Here is a 19,968-nt window from a genome sequence, read left to right on the forward strand (position 1 = left end):
CCAAGTCCTGGGATTCCAATTAATAACATGACTTTTTTATCTTCTACCATGTTCACCATGGCTTGGTTGCTGTCCAACAGGCCCCATAAGGACTACAGAAGGAGAACAAGACAAACCTGATGTTTTCTCTGATGGAAGACAAAATGTGGCCCAGCCAAAAGCCTCTTTCCATGCTTGGGCACTACTTGGCAAACGACAAAGCAGAAGAATAGAGACAGGAGATCAGTTTCTCCATAGGCATGTGTGTGTGGCACTAAGTTTAACATGATGCTTCAAAGCAGCTTTTGCTACACAGGAAAGGAAGAAATTCCCTGTAGCCTTGTAGTAACTTATGTGAGACCACCTTTTTTTTTCCTGCACCAAACCACATTCATAGTGTTGGGCAGTGTTGCAGACCTCTTTCCAAATGACACTGTGTGCTTTGTGCTCTTCCATTACATTGGCATACTGAGCAATTGCCTGGCAACTCCTTTTAGAAGCCAGTCTGTTAGTAGAAGTCCTAGTAATTTCAGCAAATCAAAAGCCTTGTCATACACTTTTAAGGGATGTTAGTCACAGATTTTTGGAAGAAATTGCAAGCTCTTAACTATTCAGGATCCTTACCCTGGGATTAAGGGAAAATTTGGTCCTGTGAGAGACTTTGTTGGCTCCTAAGTCAATCACTGACTAAAAAGAACACACTAAGGGGGAAAACAGTTGGGAAAAAAATGGATGTCTCAAAACCCTATGGTGTTTGTGATGAAGTCATCTCTGAAGGATATTTCAGTCTTTCCCACAAAAGTGTGGCTATTTCTGAACCACCTGCTTGCTTACTGCTGCCAAAGAGACAAACACAGTTTCATCTCCTTCAGAATATGATTGAGAGGGTGGAGACCAAGTTAACATCATAGAAACATTTGGTCATTTATTCATCTGGCTCTTCAGGGAAGTATATTTTGATCCCTCAGATTACTTGCTCATCACCAAGGAGAGGAAAATTTCTCCTTTATATGCAGAAGGCCAGCATTCATGTTCAGAGATTAACAAACTCTTTAAAAAGCAGAACAGAAAATAAAATGTGGGAGGAATAAGAAAATGAGCACAGAGAATAGACTCAAACTGAGCTGAGTGTGTTACATGCAATAATTTGATTTACCAGATTGTTTCAATGTCACCTACCCATAACTCCTTTTTGAATCTGAAACCAGTCCATCCATCTGAATTTAAACTGATGAGCCTGGGAACCACCACCCTTGTGAGTCTGAGCAAGATACCACTGCAAAATCTTCAATGAAACAAACACATCATAATGTGAAAGAAAGCACAATAGTGCAGAACACAGGCTTTCTGGTCTTCAATTAGCCCACTTAGAGTAAACTGATCTCTTTTAAGTACCACTGTACAGTGGTCTGCAATTTCATAATCTGGATAATCCCTTTCAATATTCCTTTATTTTGGTGCAAACAGGTATTGCCTATATTGTGCATAAAGCATGGTATGAGAATGTTCACGTATACCCTTGTTTCTCCCATTCACACAGCAACAAACCCTGCTGTATAGATCCAAAGTAGCAAGTAACTGATCAAAACCAGCTGAAAGATCACAAGCACAAAGCACACAAACCCAACCAAGTCTTCTTGCCTGATGCTTCCTTTCTTAGCAGTTTTAGTTAATCTTATCAACAAGGTATTTTATACTGTCATCCTTATTGTCTTGGTGGTACAGAGAAAAAGGGCATAAATTAGCTTCTACATAGAAGTTCACTGCAAGATGCAAGAGTCAGTCTGCCAGGAAAAAAGAGAACAACAATCCCTGTAACAAGAAGGAACACTTCTTCCTTACCATGTTTTCACAAGACAGTTTTCTTCTACACAGCCCCTGTCATTATGTAATTTGAAATGAAAACCAGCTGAGACACAGATCTGGAAAAAGGCAAATTTTCCACTCGTTAGTCTATCTTGAAAACCTGGTTCAAAGAGGGGTGAGACACCTTTTTACACTGATGTTCACGTATTTGATGATTCTCATAACTCCTGCATATGATTCTATAAGCACTAGCCATTACCTGTATGCAAATGCAAAGCAGACATTCAGCATCATATGCTCAAAGGAAACAAATGGTCTTCTTCCAAAATAGTAGCACCCTGTAAGCAAGATGCAGAAGAGGAGTAATCCTAATCAGCTGACCACAGTGAACACAGAGAAATTACAGTTAACTGAAAGAAGAGGATGAGCACCAGCTTAAACTAATCATCATCAGCTAGCATCACCGCTGGCATGTTACAAACAACTGTTTCCTGCACTTAACAAGTTCCCTTCCTAACCTGACCCTGTTGATGTACAGCTTCACTAAACAGGTTCCAGCACACTGCCATGCAAATCTGACACACCTTTGCTTTGTAAGACCTGGAGAAACTAGTTTTTCTTATGAAATACAAGCTATTAGGAGTGCTTTAAACTAGACTAGAAGAGACTTCAGCATTGTAGAAAATGACACTTGCTTTTCATAGATCGTAGAATGGTTTGGGTCGGAAGGGACATTAAAAGTTTCAAAATCCCTGCCATGGGACATGGACATCTCCCACTAGATCAGGTTGCTCAAAGCCCCATCCAAACTGCGCTTGAACACTTCTCTTGTACACTTCTTATAACAGTTTTGACAAATTTTCCACCCTCTCAGGCTTCATCCATTTCATACCAAAAGCTTCTCCCACCTCCTCTGTTCTGGAAGGAAAATGGCAAAAGGAATTATTTGTAGCATTCAGTGGAAAACTACCACAGTTAAGGAGTGCAGTCACAGTCAGAATTGAAAAGATTCAGAGTAAGAACCTGGTGGAAGGGGCAGCTCTGGCAGAACTTGATCAGCCACAGATTTGTGAAGGCAAAAAGCAGCAGCACAATCATCTCCTGCCATAACAATTTTCTGGACCTTTCAGCAATTATCACTGCCATTTAATTCAAAAAAGTGTACCTCATTTGTATCTGAAACATGTTTAACTTCACCATGACCAGGCAATTTGTCTGCTTATGAAAGTATCCATGACAACAGTTTTCCTGTCGAGGTGGACTATTACCCCTTGATCCCTTAATCTGTACAGTGATAAGCAAAACAGAGCTCCTGAGGTTGATCAATATTTATACAGGGTTAGTCACTTATGTACAAAGGCATTAGAGTATGCTTACTTATCAGTGGCACTTCAAAGGGGCCTAGTTAGGACAGGTGTCCCTTTGGCCAGGTACTAACACCTTCAGTGTGCTTAAGTCTAGCTTTAAGGAAGTACCTTTCATACCACATGGTTACTGCTAGGGGGACACCATGACCAGCAAGGTTTGGGGGTGGCATTTGAGATTTACTTCATTACAGGAAGAATCACAGCCCACTCCTGTTGGCTCACATAAATGACAAACAGCTTTGCATGGGAGGGAAAACTACCAGTCTCAAGGGAAGAATAATACCTGCCATAAATTATGGTAATAGTTTTATCGTTTCTGCTAGTTAAAACAATTACTTTTTTTCCCCCGCCTTCCTTCAGCTTCAGAGACATAAACCATGCATTCCAGAAGTAAAAGCACAGAAAGCCCAACCAGACCAAAGCTGAGCCAGCAAAGGCCGAAAGACCACCATAAAGAAGAGGTTGGTTACAGTGGGAGAGAAAACGTGCAAGGAAGGCAGAAGGAGAAGGATGATGTAGCCCAAACCAGTACCATCCTAAGAAGCCCTAAGGCAGAGAAAAAACAAAGAAGCTCTTTCAAGAAAAGAGAGGATCTCTCTCGTGATGACTTACTGTTTCTTCTTAGTGTCCTCGAGGGTGAATTGCAGGTGATTTATTGTCTTATTTTATACCCCAGATTACAACACACACACACACACACACAGGAACACAATCTACCACAAAACACATGGTGCATTAATGTCAAGGAAACACCCTGCCTTACATGATACAGAAGGATAAATATAAGCTGCAAAGTACATAAAAATTCTAACTATAGTTGTTATTCTTACAGCTATCACTATACCACCTCTAAATGCAAATAAAACTTACAACACACCTGTATCACACTAAAAGCACTCACTGTGAAAGATCATGTAGCTCTCAAGGCAGAGAACCCAAAACTTTCTTAATGTGCTGCCACATTCTTACTACTTTGAATACAAGGTGTTTGTCACTGCAAAACCCATATGGAGAACACACTAGAGAACTTTAAGATCTGTTACTTTATTATTTCTTATCTCCTCTCTTCTATGAAGTCATAAGCATATGCTATTAAGCAATAGCTATTTTATTTCCTGTAAGCCACTTAGCCTACAAGATACTGGATTTTGAAGGAGAAGGAGCTAGCTACCAAATGGTAAATGATGCCTAACCTGGTCAAATCTAATTTCAGGAAGTGGAAACCAGATTTCCAGTGAGAAGGGAGAATATTTCTGTGGTGGGCTGATTGCACAAAAGTAGAGACAGCAACTTAAAAGCACCCATAGGCAGAGGCAAAAGGGTTGGCCAAAGCAGAATAGAGGGGTACATTACATGGTTTCAGAGTTTATTACCTAGACAATAGCTGGGTAGGTAGTTCCATTCTTTAAATATACTTATCAATGTACATAATACATACATGCATAACAGAACACACACGCATTATATTTGATAGATGTACCAATCTCAGAGTAGATCCAAGGCAAACTTCTACAGAACATTTCATTATGAGAACAAAAAAAAAAAAAAAAAAGGCATGAAACATTGCTCTCCTTCTCACCCTTTCTTAAAATAGATTAAAATTCAGATGCCACATCTCCAAAACACTTATCTTCCTCTCAAAAAATACTTGTGTTTACATATTTATATGTATATTACAAACACTTCATTACACTCATTTAATAGAAATACACATATAACAAAATAAACATACACTTCAATTCTTAAGATTTAAAACTGGCAAAGAGTGAAATCAGAACTTGGAAAACAGTGAGCCTGACACAAACATTTTAAGTCATATCTGACATTCCAAAGGAAGCATTATGAAAGAAAAAAGTAAAACATTATTTTTAATCCTAATTTTCCACCTGCTGTAATACAAAGTCAAATCTCTGAGGATCAGCTGTCAATCCAACCATAATTAAGTTTCAAAGTGAGATGCCACTACTCTCTGATTCCAGAACATTTAAGATGCACAAAGATCATTCTTCCAGTTTTTTTCACAACAGCATTAGAAATAGAGTGTTATATTTTTTAATACATCCCCACAACTAGGGATACAGAAGTGCTCCACTCCAGAGCTTCCATAACATGAGTTACTCTCTCCCAACACATTTTTCTCTTTTATGACTTCCTCCCTTCCTATTCCACCCTTCTAGGACTAGCATGTATTTCATTTTGGTTTTAAATGAGATCACAGCAGACAATGGAAGACACTTCATGCAGTTATGTCATTGTAACAGAGACAGTGGCAACCTCCCACACCAGAGGATGCAGGATAAAAAGGGATGTACATAGCCCTAGGAGAGGTGGTGACCTAAACTGCTTTCCCTGGCAGTAGCATTCACATAATTATATATTCTCATGAAAGAACATTACCTTTAGAAGCGAGACTGAGCACAATACTCGTAGCAGGTATTCTGCCCCCTCCAACTTAACAATTAGGAGCTACTAACTTTAAAGAAAAGACATGTTTCTTTGCTATAAAAATATTTAAAAACTAACCAAACAAACAACCCCCGCAAAAAAACCCAACAAAAAATAAAACAAAAAGAAAACAAACAAAACAAAACAACAACAACAAAAAACAAAAAAACAAAAGAGAATCTATAAATCATATTAAGTACTGCAGATACATACAGCATGTTTCTCCAGCATGGACTTAGAGAACATTTTGTATGATAGGAAGAAGGTATGTGTGCCTGCCAGCTTGCACAGGAATTTCTGAAATACATAGAAAAACATAATAAAAATCCTCAGGAACTTATTGTATCTACTCTTTGCTAACAGGATGTCATCAGATATTTTATAAGTTTAGTGAAACAAATGCAATGACATTAAAAAAGGAAAAGTATAATGCATATTTTTAGGCTGCACTTCTTCAAAACACATGAGTTTTGGAAAACAGATAACATCACCTTCTTCTGATTATCTTTTAAAGTGCCTCTCTTTTTAGCATGCACTTAAAAATTGAGAACACCTTTACAGCAGTTAATTCCAAAAAAAATTGATGCTGCAAGATTGCTTTTTACCTGAGGGAATGTACACGTGTGTGCACATCTACATGTCTATAAATACAGTAAGGCATGATCTTACACATGCATGCACACGTACATACACATGCACAAAGGACCCCACTGCCAGCTTTGAAGGCAATTAATCTCGTTTTAAAGAACTGCCATTATTGCATGGCTTTGGAATGTGTGTTGCAAAGGGTCACATCCCCTGCACCACAAACCTCACTCGAGTCGCCTCCCAAACAAGCTCAGTGTAGCAACAGAAGCAGACAGCCCCAGCCAGGTTTAAAATACAGAGGCTACCTTTGCACACAGAATATACTGAATGTCCAAGACTTCCAGGAAGCCTCCTGACATCTTTAACAGTAACTAATACCACAAGTCAGACTTTGCCCTGAAATTTTGTGCTGTGAATGCTACACACTGATGCTGAAACAGCACTAAGATCTAATTACTAAGAAAGTACTTATGCACTGGTGAGGGTTCTGAATATTTTTTACTTTATATGCAGAACTAATACAATACAAGGATCTCATGCTTTTTTACTGTCTTCATTTTACTGAATATTTTTGGACACTTTACATACACAGCATTAGTTTTTTGAAATGTGAGTTTTCTTAAAATCAAAGTAGAAAGCTAAACTTTAAGAACATGTACACAGTTTAACAAAATAAAACCTTGCTTTATGTTTCTGCAGGCTCAAGATGAAGTTATAGGTGTACTTAAGGCTGAAAAAATTGACTTGGCTGTGCTTGAAGCACAATACGGATTTGTTACTCCTAAGAAGGTGTTAGAGGCTCTCCAGCGAGATGCTATTCAAACCAAGGCTGAGCAATGGCAAGAAGATATCTACGAAAAGCCTATGAGAGAGGTATGAATGTATAATTGATATTTAACCATAGTTCCCACCAAATTCAACAGAAAATATATCACTGACTTCAGGTAAAGAAAGCAAATGAGCTCTAAATCTAGAACGTAACATGAAGGTAAGTGCCAGCAGAACAAACCCCAGAGCCTAGTGGGATCCCTAATAAAAACAGGTACCTAGAGATTCTCATTTATACTGTTCACTAGAGGCTTTAAACATGGACACAATTTTGTTTAACTCAAACTCTGTTAATCAGTCTTCTATTTCTGACATTGCTTCCCCCCCCCTTTATCCATAGTCACAACCCTTATAAGCAGATGCTTCCCATTTGTCTCACTGAGACCATCATATCAGTAGCTAGAAAGGGCTCATTTAGCAGTGATGGCTACCTTTACATATTACAATTCCCACTAATTTTGGGGGTGTCACAGGTATACCTGCTTGGTCTGAGTGGTTAGTGTAATAAGCTGTCATTAGAAACTTCATCCAGGAAGGAATCTAATATGCTCACATTATACCCAAGTAACGTTTAGTTTAATTACACTGCAGCAACAGTCATACTTTCTGAACAATGTTATCTGAAATTCATTTCTGCTGCATCATGCAAATCACTGGATGTTAAAATCCCTTCCTATCAGAATATGGTTTTTATCAAAAGTGCATGTCTCCTCTTGAATTTAGATAAACATTTATAATATGCTGCAGAGTAAAGATAATCATCATACAAATGAAACAGAAACTATGATTAAGATTATTATTCCAAGCATTTTCCTAGGCATCTGAACAGAAATGTACATAAGGATACAGAGTTCATTTCAGAAGAAATTATGTCAGGCAAAAGGTCAGCACTCATTTCAGAGGCTTAAAAGTTAAAATCTCTGGCCATAATCTGAAACAGATAAGGTTCAAATGTGGAGGTCACTTTATTTTAAAACACTGTGGCATTATGTCACAGACTGCAAATGGAAATTATTTGAAGAGAAGTCCGAAACAGTTTAAAAGCACAAGTTCAGTTTGTTACTTTACACAGGTTTATATGTGCTTTTCCCTTCTTGTACTTAATGGCAGAGAAAGGATTTCTGACACCACTGCCATTCCAAAAGGCAAAGGTAAACATCCCAAGAGCAACTTAAAGGCTAGGAAGGCACTGACACCTCGTGCATCTTGGTAAGCCAAAAGATGCTGTAACAAGCAGGCGTTCCACAAGTTCAGCTTCAAAATCTCCCGTAGTTAAGCAAGAGATCAATTTAGCTTTTGTTTGGATTTTAGAACATCTATAAAAACCAAGGAAGAGGTGGCACCAGCCACAAAATATGGAAAGTGACTTCAAGTTCCTCCTTTGCCACTGTGACAATATACCTTTGTATCAGCCTACAAAATCTTTGGTGATCCCAGCACGTGTGTCTCACCCCTGACAATGTAGCCTTGTAGCCCTGAACACAGAGGATCTTGCCAAACCACAACTGAAAATACAGTGAATTTCAGAAGGCACCTGTAAGACTACTCGTCCTTTAATGGTCTCTTGCAACTCACTCATCTATCCCAAACTTCATGAAGTTCCTTGGCCTATTTGGTTGAGAATGCAATGGGGAAATTTGGTGGCTGGCCAGCTGTACTTAGTAGGAATACCATTCACAGGTGAAGAAATACACAGTAAAACAGGAAAAAAAAAATCAGTAATTCATCATCCTTTGCAAAACCTCTAAGGAGTGTGACAGACCAAGAGTGTGTCTTCCTTGGCTACGAGATGATTTTTTCTTTTTTTTGAATGCAGAGGGGTTTTCAGCCAAAATTACCCTACAACTATTTTCCTCTGCAAACTAACGTGTGACCTACTAGCTAACTCTTATTTCTCACATTGAGGACACAATAAATTGTTTTATGTTTATTGTGGCCTAAAAGAAAATAGACTTATTTTTTGCTTCTCTCTGACACAAAGGCTTGAAAAGGTTTTCCATCTTTGCATGGTTTATAAATTTAGATCAAGTCAGATCTGGCCTCAGATCAATTGTTACTTGTCTGAAAGAGAAAACAAAAAGCATTCAACATTGTAATAAATACATAATAATAGTATAAGAAACAATTTAAAAAATCAGAGAAGGTGATACAGGAAAAGATAACGAGCAAAATACTGAAGAATTTATGGTGTCTCTTTCTCTTCTCATGTTTCAAATTTTCATGGAATCGAAAAGCCAATTCTGATTTCTAACCTTATCCAGCTTCCAATAAGACAAAAGATTAAAAAAATCTGGTGCCTCACTATTTGAAATGTGATGAACAGCACCTCCTAACACTTTGAGAGCTCCTCTATAAGCTGCAAAACTAGAAGAAAGCCTATATTCTGCATCCATCAAGGATAATTCAAATTTTAACCAATTTTAAAAATTCTGATGCAAATCAACTCTGGGAAAGATGTATCATCACTAGCCTTTTAACAAAGTATAGCTTATTATATCCTCATAACATCTCACCAGTAACAGTCACAACTTCCTAATGATGACAGCTGTAGAGCACCAACAAGTTAAAGTCATAGGAAGACTGAAACAATAACATTGACAATATGACATTTAGGAGAAGCAGACTAACATATCCATATGGAAATTTGGCTCAGTTAGGGTTGAAAAGGACAAGGAAGGAACAGTTCCCATAATCTCCAGTAATCTTAAACTCAAGATTATACACTTAAAAACAATGACCATGAGGATATTATTAACAGGAATAATATTTCACTGAACTTTGAATAAAGAAATGTAACTAACCTGGATTTTACTCTGGTACAGTGCCAAACACAGAATAGGTTTAAAAGAGAAAGACAAGAAATTCAGTTTCAATGTAATGGATATGAGACACACCATCCTACTTAACTTCAGACACAAGTTGGTGGCAAAATGTATTTAAACTACTAAATTCCTGTGAATTTTTAGTTTGCTGAACTTTTCACAGTTACGTAAGTCCATGTCTCATTTTCCATTGTACTGTACAGCATGTTCTAGTATTAATTCTAGCAAAAAGCCCATATGGTTAGCAAGGGAAAAAAAAATTTTAAAAAAAAAATCACTTAATCAAGATTTTATCACTTTAATTTTTAACAGAAGACGTTTATGCTGTTACTTATTAGCCCTCTATGGTTTTTAGACAAGAAACGTGTATGCTGAGTAAATGTGTGTGCATACATATAAATGGGTATTTCTGCATGAGCAGATTTTGCATTTGGACAGAGCAGCCTGAGGAATCAGGGGGCTGCTAGAGACCACTCCTGTGAGAGGATCTCCCACTAGCAGGGGTCAATACAACTTCTCTCTTCTCTGATGGATACATGGGAGTCAATCACAAGATCTCTCCAGAGGAAATACAAGAATCAAACATGCTCCCCAGGGAAAGTGCCCTTATCTCACAGAAGGACACAACAGAGCTTCTGAACAAAATGCACAGGAGTGAAACAACTCAGCACCAGACTCTGCTCTGCTTGGTCCTGGGGGGAGGGAGAGGCATACTGCAGAGTAACACAAGTAAATATCTCAAGGCCCAGTGCCCATCTCATCTCGAGTGCCTGCACCAACTGAGATGTAGGATCTGTTGCCTCTCCAAGGGCTCGTTTCCATCAGGCATTTATGATTCCCAAAAGCTGGGACTTTGCTGGTGTAAAAGTGTTCAAATTACAAGTGAATAAGAAGAAACAAACCATAACAACCTGCTGTAAGAGCACCACCGAGCAGTCATAAGTCTCTTCACATTTTTTTGATCAACCACGAAATGAGCCCAGTTATGTCACAGTAGAAAAGACACTCCCTAATGTCGTAAGCAGAAAGAATGAGCAATTTTCAAAATGGTCCAGTACAGATTAGAGGTTGACCTGCTGGAAAGCAGCTCCATGGAGAAGGACCTTGGAGTCCTGGTAAACAGTAAGTTATCCATGAGACAGCAATGTGGCCTTGTGGACAAGAAGGCCAATGGTATTCTGGGGTACATTAAGAAGAGGGTGTCCAGCATCCTGAGGGAGGTTCTCCTCCCCCCCTGCCCTGCCCTGCCCTGATGAGACCTCATCTGGAATATTGTGTCCAGTTCCGGGCTCCCCAGTTCATGAGGGGCAAAGATTTATTTTTTTTGTATACTACAGTGTATACATAGCAGTGTCATCAAAAAATTTAACAATGATTTAGGAGAGACCTAAGAGAATATATAAAGCTTAAAATGAAACTGAGGCAAGTAGGGTGGAGACTTGGAAGCCCATGTAGAAAGTGAGGATATTCTCATTCAAGAAACTCATGTTTAGGCATTCCAGCTCAGGAAAAGATCACACACTCTTTGGAATTAAATTCTCCAAAATAAGCAGCATCTCTAACAATTTCAAGCCCCAGTGCTTCTTGTGGTACAAGAAATTCTTTGTAGGGGAAATCTTGGAGCATTGCTTCCCACACTGCCCATTTGTGAATAGTTCCCAATTAATAAAATGAAGCACTGAAAAGCAGCTTGACCTGCTAGGACAGACTCCAGTTAAAAGGAGTCACTGGCCTTTGAGCTCAAAATTTCTCTTTTCCAAAAGGGAAATGAGGATTCCTGTGTTGACTTGATGGGGGAGGCAGTCTCCACAGGAGATGAGGAACGAGTGGTGAATCAAGCTTCCCACCAACACAGACTTTTCCCAGGTCTTTAGAAGACCCATAGCAAACATTCCTCAAACTTCAGCTAGTTCAGTAATGCCTAATGAGGACAACTCCTTCTGATTGCATACACAACACTTGCATAACTTGGTCACACCCTGAACTCAAAATTATGAGAGCGTTTTCAGAAAGATAATTTTATCATAATTTGTGGAAATCATTTTGTTTAACAGCACAACTCCAGTGATATACCTCTGTGTCAATACCTCTGTGTTTAGAAAAACTAAAAATTATTCCAATTAAAATATCACTCTAGAAAAATATTTAGAAGCTCAGCAGAAACCCTTGGGGAAGACAGGGGAATTAGGTGTTCAAAGTGTGCTATAAAGGTGCCATCTGCAAGGCAAACCCCTTTACAATGTGCAGCATTTGAGGAACAAAACTGGAAATGCCACTGTTAAATAAAAATACTTTAAAAATTTAGCGCTTAGTTATTCCAGAAACCCAGAGCAACACTCAAAGCAAGAGCAGAAGACAGGAGTGTTTTGCACTCTTGGTTTTATCATGCATTTACTCTGAAACTAAAGGCAAACTGCATTTCAATCTACCTGTTTACTTCAGAAAGACAATTGCTCTTATGAGCAATGCTCTTAGGTAGCTTATGAAGCTACAAATGAGGGAATTATTTTTATTTAACCAAAAGTCAGTCTACTTCTAAGTGAAGCAAGGGCTGCTTCTGCCAAGACATCTGTTTCTCTACTACAATGATCAATGAGAAAAGCACAGCTCTGGGAGCAGTAACTGCTAATTAGAAGCTGTTGAGGATTGGTCATGGCAGGAGGAGGAACAGAAGGTGACCGAGGGTCCTGCAAAATAGTACCTCAACTAATTTTTCTAATTTGTCAGATTTTGTCTGACAGAACTGCATAAGTACATTTCCATACAGATACCAAAGGACCTGGCCATTAGGCTATTAAATGCATTCAGTATTATTAAGCCTCTTAAAATCCTTCATTAATGAAAGCCTGAGGTTTTGCTCTTTTTATTTATTTATTTTTTTTTAGCTTGATAAAGTTGCAGAGAAACAGAAAGAGACTCACAAACGAATGCTGAAGCAGCTTCTCATGGTAGAAAAATCACACAGACAGACATTGTATGAACTAGAAGAAGAGAAGAGGAGGCACAACCAATACGTGGAAAAAAGCGACGAGTTTACACACTTACTGGAACAAGAACATGAAAGGTAAGGGTACTAAGAAATACCTAGAATTTAGAATTGCATTTAAGGATCTGTCCACATTCTTATTCTGCGTTTTAAAAAAATGCATAAATACACTAAAAATAAGAAATATTTGCATAGTTGCATTTTGAGAGTTTGGCTGTGAAAACATAACTCATTACTCCTAAGCAGCAATAGTGCCTACATCTCCAGCAGCAGGTGAGGTAAGTCAAACAGTTGGCAGATTTTTCAGCACTGTGGCAAGATCAAAGTGTCACACTACAGAGAATACAGGGAGACATACTAATATGTAAAGTCATAACTAACATGAAGCAGGTGAACCTTTATACATGTTTAAGATGCTCAGTGTACACTACATTATATATATGACAGAATATGAAATCAAGCACTCAACATTTGGTGGCAGAAGAAAAATGAAACAAGGAGACATAGAACTTGTTTAGACAGACCACAGAAATACTGAGAGAGGAAGCAAAGACAGAAGACAATTTAGAGAAGAGCATCGTACAATTCGCATATTAGGATTGGCATAAAAACCATAAATCCACCTTTATTTTTAAGTGGATTTTTAAAAAGCTACAGTTTGTTTAAGCACACTGTGAGGGCTTTAATAACAATTCCCAGAAGACATACTAAGAATAATTTAATGTCATGTACTGTGTTTTAAAAAGCCACTTTAAACTGTGGCTTCTATGAATCTGTAGTAAAACCAAACACATCCTTAGGAAAAAAAAAAAAAAAAAAAAAAAAAAAAAAAAAAAAAAAGTAAATCAAAGAACATTTCCTATTCCCTGGATACCTACTCCAGAAGATAGGAGAATATTGTCTCTGTTTCCTTTCGCCTAGGAACAGGTTCCAGATGGAAATGTTTGGGTGTGAGAACGTCAAGGCTATTCCAAACTCACATTATACATAGATAATTCTTCCTCTCCTTCGCCTGTGTAACATCATGTTCCACGCATTTTGGCAGCATTCACCCTTCAAACAATACCTCTCTCCTGCAGGTCTATCAAAGATAGCACATATGCTTCCCCCTGAGCACACAGCCATATTTATAGGCTGCAATTAAAGCGCCTGGAGAAAAAACACTTTGCTTCTCAAGGGAAATGTATAATGATGCAGGCATGCACAGGCACACACAGAAAAAAGCACATACCAAGTCCACTCACAAGGCACTGACCTGACTCTTCTCAAGAAGGCTTTTTTGTGAAACATTATCATATCAGGACCAAAGCCTGATATGTATGGAAATTTTCATCTCTGCTGTCTTTTTTCCTCAAAAACTATGACACTCATCTCTTAGAGACAGAGCTAAACAACTACAGTTGCTAAAAGTGGCAAAATGTTACATCAGACACATGGGCTCACAAAGTGTGAAAGGCTGCATCAGTCATTGTGGTCTTTTTCTTGTGAAAAGAGGGCAGACAGGAGTAAAACTCTTTTCCCTGCCCATCCTCCTCATTCCCCCCTAGAAGACTGTAAAACATTTACCACTGTTACCTGCAACATTTGAACATGCTTGAAAACGTAAAGGGTGTGGGGGTGATGGACAACTGGAATATTGAGATGCCTAACAAGACCGTAGAGGATATAATAATAGATTTCAGATTAAGTCTTAATTCTTGGACTTCCATTTTATGTGGAAAACCTTAAAGGGGTGTGATGTCACATGCTGAGCTGATTCCAAAATATTTGCCAGGTAATGTCGCCATCAACGATCTCCATATCTCCATGCAACTGCCTGCCATAACCAAAAGAAAGAAAAAAAAAACCACACAAAAAACCACCCACCACCACTAAAAAGATGGTCAGCAAGTTAAGGCACAGCATCTCCCTACATTAGCCTGTCTGACTCGATATGGAGAATACACACCCATACACTGCAAAATGAACTTTTCTTCCGTTTAAAAAAACCTCAGCCCAATTTACTTCTTCTCAGAATGTGACTTCTGCACTTTGATTAAAAAGAAATTGAACTCTATGAAAAGTTTCATACATAAAGCAGTGATAAATGAATTTTTGCCCCCCTCTGCAACTCTATTGAAAAATAATCAGGAAAGCATTAAATATTCTTAGATAAACTTTCTTTTTTTTCAGTCAGAAGCAGTTCTCTCTTTTAAGTATACATAAGAGTACACACATTCCTAACAGTATTTCAGTTTCAAAGTAAAATCTGAACTTCCAATTAATTGTCTAAAAAAGTGTCTTGCCTTATTAAAGTTCAAGGTTACAGTGTATGCTAAAAATACCCTTGAAGAATATAGAATGCATACAAGCCAAACAAGGTACATGAATGATGTGATTATGTGATCAAAATGGAAAAAAAAAAGCCCCACAACTTAGATGTTGTGAGACAGTGATGCTGAAAGCACAAAAAACTACTGACAGCAAGACAAGAGAAACTATCACTCAGTTCCAAATCTTACATATGACTCTGGCTATATTTTCAAATAAGAAGGAGAGAAAGCATTGTCCCTTTCTTAAGTATGCACTCAATAAGTAGAGAACTGAAGAATTCTTAAATTAACATTTTAATAATGAACTAATTTATCACCTGATCATGTTTTAGAAAAACTAGGCAAGCTCCATCTCTAGGGCATTTCTGCTGCCTTACTGCCTCCACATACGACATTTCTCACTAAAAGTGTTAAAAAACATGTTTGGATCATGCAAAATATTAACAGCATTCACTGATGCAATAAAACCCCTTAATCATTCAACAACCCCTTTGATGCCATAGGAAGGCTACAAGGCTAAGTTTCGCCTAAGCAAAACTTACACTGTACAGATGGACACTGCCAGATGTGGGAGTTTAAGCTTATGACAGAACTAGTGACAAGTTTCTGGATACAAGAAATAGACTGGAATTTATTGTTAACCCTTTAGGCATTCTGAGCATTTTTTTGTTGCAAGCCAAATCAAATACTTCAGTCTTGCTGTAGTTAAAAGAGGCAAAGACTGATCCTCCAAAGTCAAGACTCTAAGCACTTGACAACATACATTCACCAGTAAAAGAATTATAAAATCATGCTACCATAAATATATTTATTCCTCTTCAGCCATGTGTACTTCTAAAGCACTGACAAATCACTTTAAGATAAGGAAGGGTTTCCTGAAGAAAAGGAGGCCAATGCACAACGGCTGCACAGACCTTTCCTGCAGTTGTATTCTGCTTATGTGCAAAACAGACAGGAGCACAAAGACAAACTACATGTTCATGAAAGTGTATTAGGCCAAGTCTACTGGAATCTAGAAGGGGCAACTTTGATGTATTGCTGTAGTCTTCGAGAAATAGCAGCCCCCAAACTCACAGGAAAGTAAAAGAACTGCAGCAGATAGATACTAGGTGTACCTGAAGAACCATGGCATAAAGCCACTGAGCTTGTTTAGAAGCTCTTGCATATGACAGGCTTGGGGGATGCAGGGCAGGATCAAGAACTAGGAAGGATACATACATTAGATTCAAACGCAGATTTCACTGCATATTCCCTGAGGATGGACATACTTGTCCAAATACATTTATCCACATTCCTGACTTATAAAAACACCTAACAAAGCTAAAATATGGAGTTAGAGGGTTTTCCAGATACGCAGCTTGAAAACACATGTCAAATGCATGCAAGTACTTGTGTTTATTTATTACTCTCCACCCCACACACAGAAAAAACCCCATACAACAGTGGAAGGATAGCATGATTAGCACTGACACAGCCCTTTTCCTCTGCAAACCTCAAGGAGTTTTAAATATTATGTAAGCACAGTTATTCCCCATTTTCTGAATACTGAAAGGAGACATAAGTAGAAGAAGCCAGTCACAGGTAGCTTGGGGTACAAGGTTAAATTGGAGAAAGGACACTTATGCATCTCCCAGTGTATCTCTGTGATCCATCATCAAACTTTTTATATACTATACAGAATCTCAACTATACCAAGAGTGAAGCTTTATTATCAACATATACCATTTAAGTAAGTGAATATTGTTCAACAGAACAGAAAAAAATACTTTGCTAATACACGATGCAAATAGATTTTTAAAGGCAGTTATGATAAATGTTGCTCATAGGAATTCAAATATCAGCACAAAACATTGCAGGCTGGTTTAGCAGCAAAAAGATTTTCAGTACAAGGATTATCTCCTAAGACGAGAGGTTCTTTTCTACAGGGAGAAAAGCCATTGTAAGGTTTTGATTTAGCTCTGAATTCTCATTCAAAAAGGTCACATAGAGAACAAAGTCCAGAAAAGAAGAAAACACTATAGCTTACATTTAAGATAACACTAACATGTCCTAAAAGGAAACTTACTCTTTGTGCTCTAAGCAAGTGAAAACACCTAAGCCAGCCAACCAAACACCATTCCATTTTATCGGACATTTCTTCTTAAAACATTAAGTGAAGGGCATTTTCAGTGTTCAAAGTTATTAATTATACCCATATGAAGAATCACATTTCCAAACATTAAAAAAATGGAACTTAACATACTAAAGTTTTGTGTTGCCTTTCTTATCTAACAAAGCATCATAAACTACTGTGCTTGTTGCTCCAGCTGCTGTCCTCCCCCCCATGAAGGTTAGTCAGATAACAGGATGTCCTGTTGAGTTACAAAGGCTAGATGGGATCTCTAGAGGTCTTCAACACAACCTGCTGAGAGTGCAGGGCTAATTTCACTCAGACCAATTCACTCAGGTCCAATTGCTCAGACCCTGTCCATCTGATTATTGAAGATCTCCAAGGGCAGTGATTCTGCTGCTGCCTGAGCTCCTGACACAGTCATCACCATCTTCACCAGGAGACTGTTTCCCTCAGTTTCATTGTAGGCATCATTCTGGTCTGGGTTCTGCCCCATGTTCAACTGAAACTGTCTCATTAAAGGCTCAATGACTTCCCCTCTGGAAAACCTCTGAAACTAATCCATCTTCACTCTCTCTGATCTTTTGGCTGACTTGGGACACAAATGAGCTTTCCGCACTTCCACACCATCTTACCCACACGGAGTTTCCACAGCTCATGCCTGTTTCAGCCACTTACTTTGAATTGGAAACTTCTCATTGTGCATCTACTACTCTGTTCATAGGACCTCACAGGTCTTATTCTTCTGGTCTTCTCTTTATCTGTGTACTCTGTGCTTCTCCTCACCAAAACTCAAACAGCCATCAAGTCTATGATGATGACTTAAGCCTACTCTAACCATCACCACAACAACAAATCTCACCATTTGTAAGCAACCTGCCATCACCCCCAACTCCGAGACTTGAAGGGAACTCAGTCCTTTGCCTTGGCATCATCCCTAAGATCCTCCAGTACTTTAGTTCTTAAAACAAGGGTAACAAAGTCACACAGTTTGTGACCTGTGACACCTAGGCCTGTGACACCGGTGCCTTTCTACATTTAGGTCTCACAACTTCTTCATTAGCACCTCCATGAAAATGAAAAATAAACCAAATACATAGGTAGAGACAGCAAAACAAAAAAATAAACCCCTCAAATCAACAAAAGCAATTCAAAAAATCAACCAATCAAAAGTCAAAAAAAGCAAAAAACCCCAAACAAACAGCAACAAACAAAAAACTCCACAAATTATAATTACATTCTTTCTCAGGCTCTCACTTGAAAAATATTTTTTAATCATCTCCACATTAGCTACTTCACTCCTCTATGCCTTTTCACTAGATGAACTCTCATTACTGCATGAAGGCTACATATTTCCTTTTGTGTACCCTTACCGTACACTCTTACCCTATCATGCAATGTTAACACACGGACTGAACATCACAGCCAAAATTATATCATTTTATGCCATAATACTGCCCAGGTATTGAGTAGGTAAGAAATGTGATTTCATAAAATTGAGAGCTCCAGGTTATGTGGTTTGGGTGCAGTTTTTTTCAAGTGTCAGATGAAAGCAATTGCTACATGCAATAGGCCAAGTGACCAACAGTTGAAAACTGGATCAGGGCATCAAGAAGGGAAGGAGCCACCTCAGCTAAAAGGTGAAGTATGTTAGTGTGTTGTCAGTAGAACAATGCTGCACTTTGATTCTGACACATTCACACATTGGAATAAAAATATTTCAGAGCATACTCAGCTCTGAAAAATTCAATATTCTAGAACAGCAAGTATAACGAATATTTGCTGGTTTTCTTAATGAGGCTGATTAAATATTATAAGAGCCAGGATGTTATCTCTATAGAAAGCTACAGCAAAAATAAACACTGACGGCTTATTTATTCTACATGTGTTACCAGCAGTTTTTAATTTCATGCACAGTGAACTATTGTTGTAGATTGCATTGTACTCAAATGCAATCATTTCCTTTTAGCTTTCTGGCAATGAGTTATGTATATTACATATGCCTGAGACTATGTCTTGCAAGTTGTGAAATGGATGCCAGATCTCTGTATATTTGACCTTTTTCACGGGTATCTAGTGTTCTGTAGGTGAATAAGAGAGACCCACCACAAGCAAAACATTAATGTTCTTACTCTACATTACACCCCAATGGGACAGTCCCACTTATAATACCACTGAGGCACTAGGACAGACTCAAGGAAGTGATGTATACAGATTAATTACCTCATGCTTGTATATGAAAAACTATGTACCATTGCACTACATAACTTTCAACAGATGTTGTGAAATCAAATCCCTGTCAAAATCCAAGTATTCAAAGATTTCTACAACAGTTTCTGTGCATGATGGAAGACTGAAATACTTTATCTTATAGAAAAAAATTAATAAAATCTAGGTTAACAAAGGAATTTAACACAATGCAAATTTGTAAAGCCACATTATGTTTATTCTAAGCAAAGATTAAGAATAAATACAAAGAGAAAGAGGGTTTCCAACTCAGTGTTAACACAACTGAGAAATTTTCTAGATCTATGGTGCAATTTTAAATTATTCCACCTACTGTAATCAGTAAGCAGATGCAAGATTTAGGCAACAACCATTTCTCATGCAACTCCACTGACATTGGTGGAATGCCAGGGAGAAGCGAGGTTCGTATTTGACTTCTCTATATTCTGAGCATGTAAGATGTCTATTCACTGCTTCCAGCACATTGTCATGGCCACAG

General features: G+C 38.2%; 2 protein-coding genes across 2 annotated transcripts in view; one reads left to right on the forward strand and one right to left on the reverse strand.

The window, feature by feature from the left end:
* CMSS1 (cms1 ribosomal small subunit homolog) overlaps nt 1-19,968 on the reverse strand; it is a 229,432-nt gene that overhangs the window by 143,885 nt on the left and 65,579 nt on the right. The gene's annotated exons all lie outside the window — the stretch shown is intronic.
* Nucleotides 1-19,968, forward strand: part of FILIP1L (filamin A interacting protein 1 like) — a 149,425-nt gene that overhangs the window by 65,765 nt on the left and 63,692 nt on the right. The window contains exons 3-5 of the mRNA XM_008499930.2: nt 3,513-3,799; nt 6,885-7,058; nt 12,721-12,899. Of these exons, the coding sequence (XP_008498152.2) occupies nt 3,530-3,799; nt 6,885-7,058; nt 12,721-12,899 (623 nt within the window). The 5' untranslated portion in view covers nt 3,513-3,529. The remainder of the gene's footprint in view (nt 1-3,512; nt 3,800-6,884; nt 7,059-12,720; nt 12,900-19,968) is intronic.

The sequence above is a fragment of the Calypte anna genome, chromosome 1 (assembly GCF_003957555.1).
Source record: "Calypte anna isolate BGI_N300 chromosome 1, bCalAnn1_v1.p, whole genome shotgun sequence".
NCBI lineage: Eukaryota > Metazoa > Chordata > Aves > Apodiformes > Trochilidae > Calypte > Calypte anna.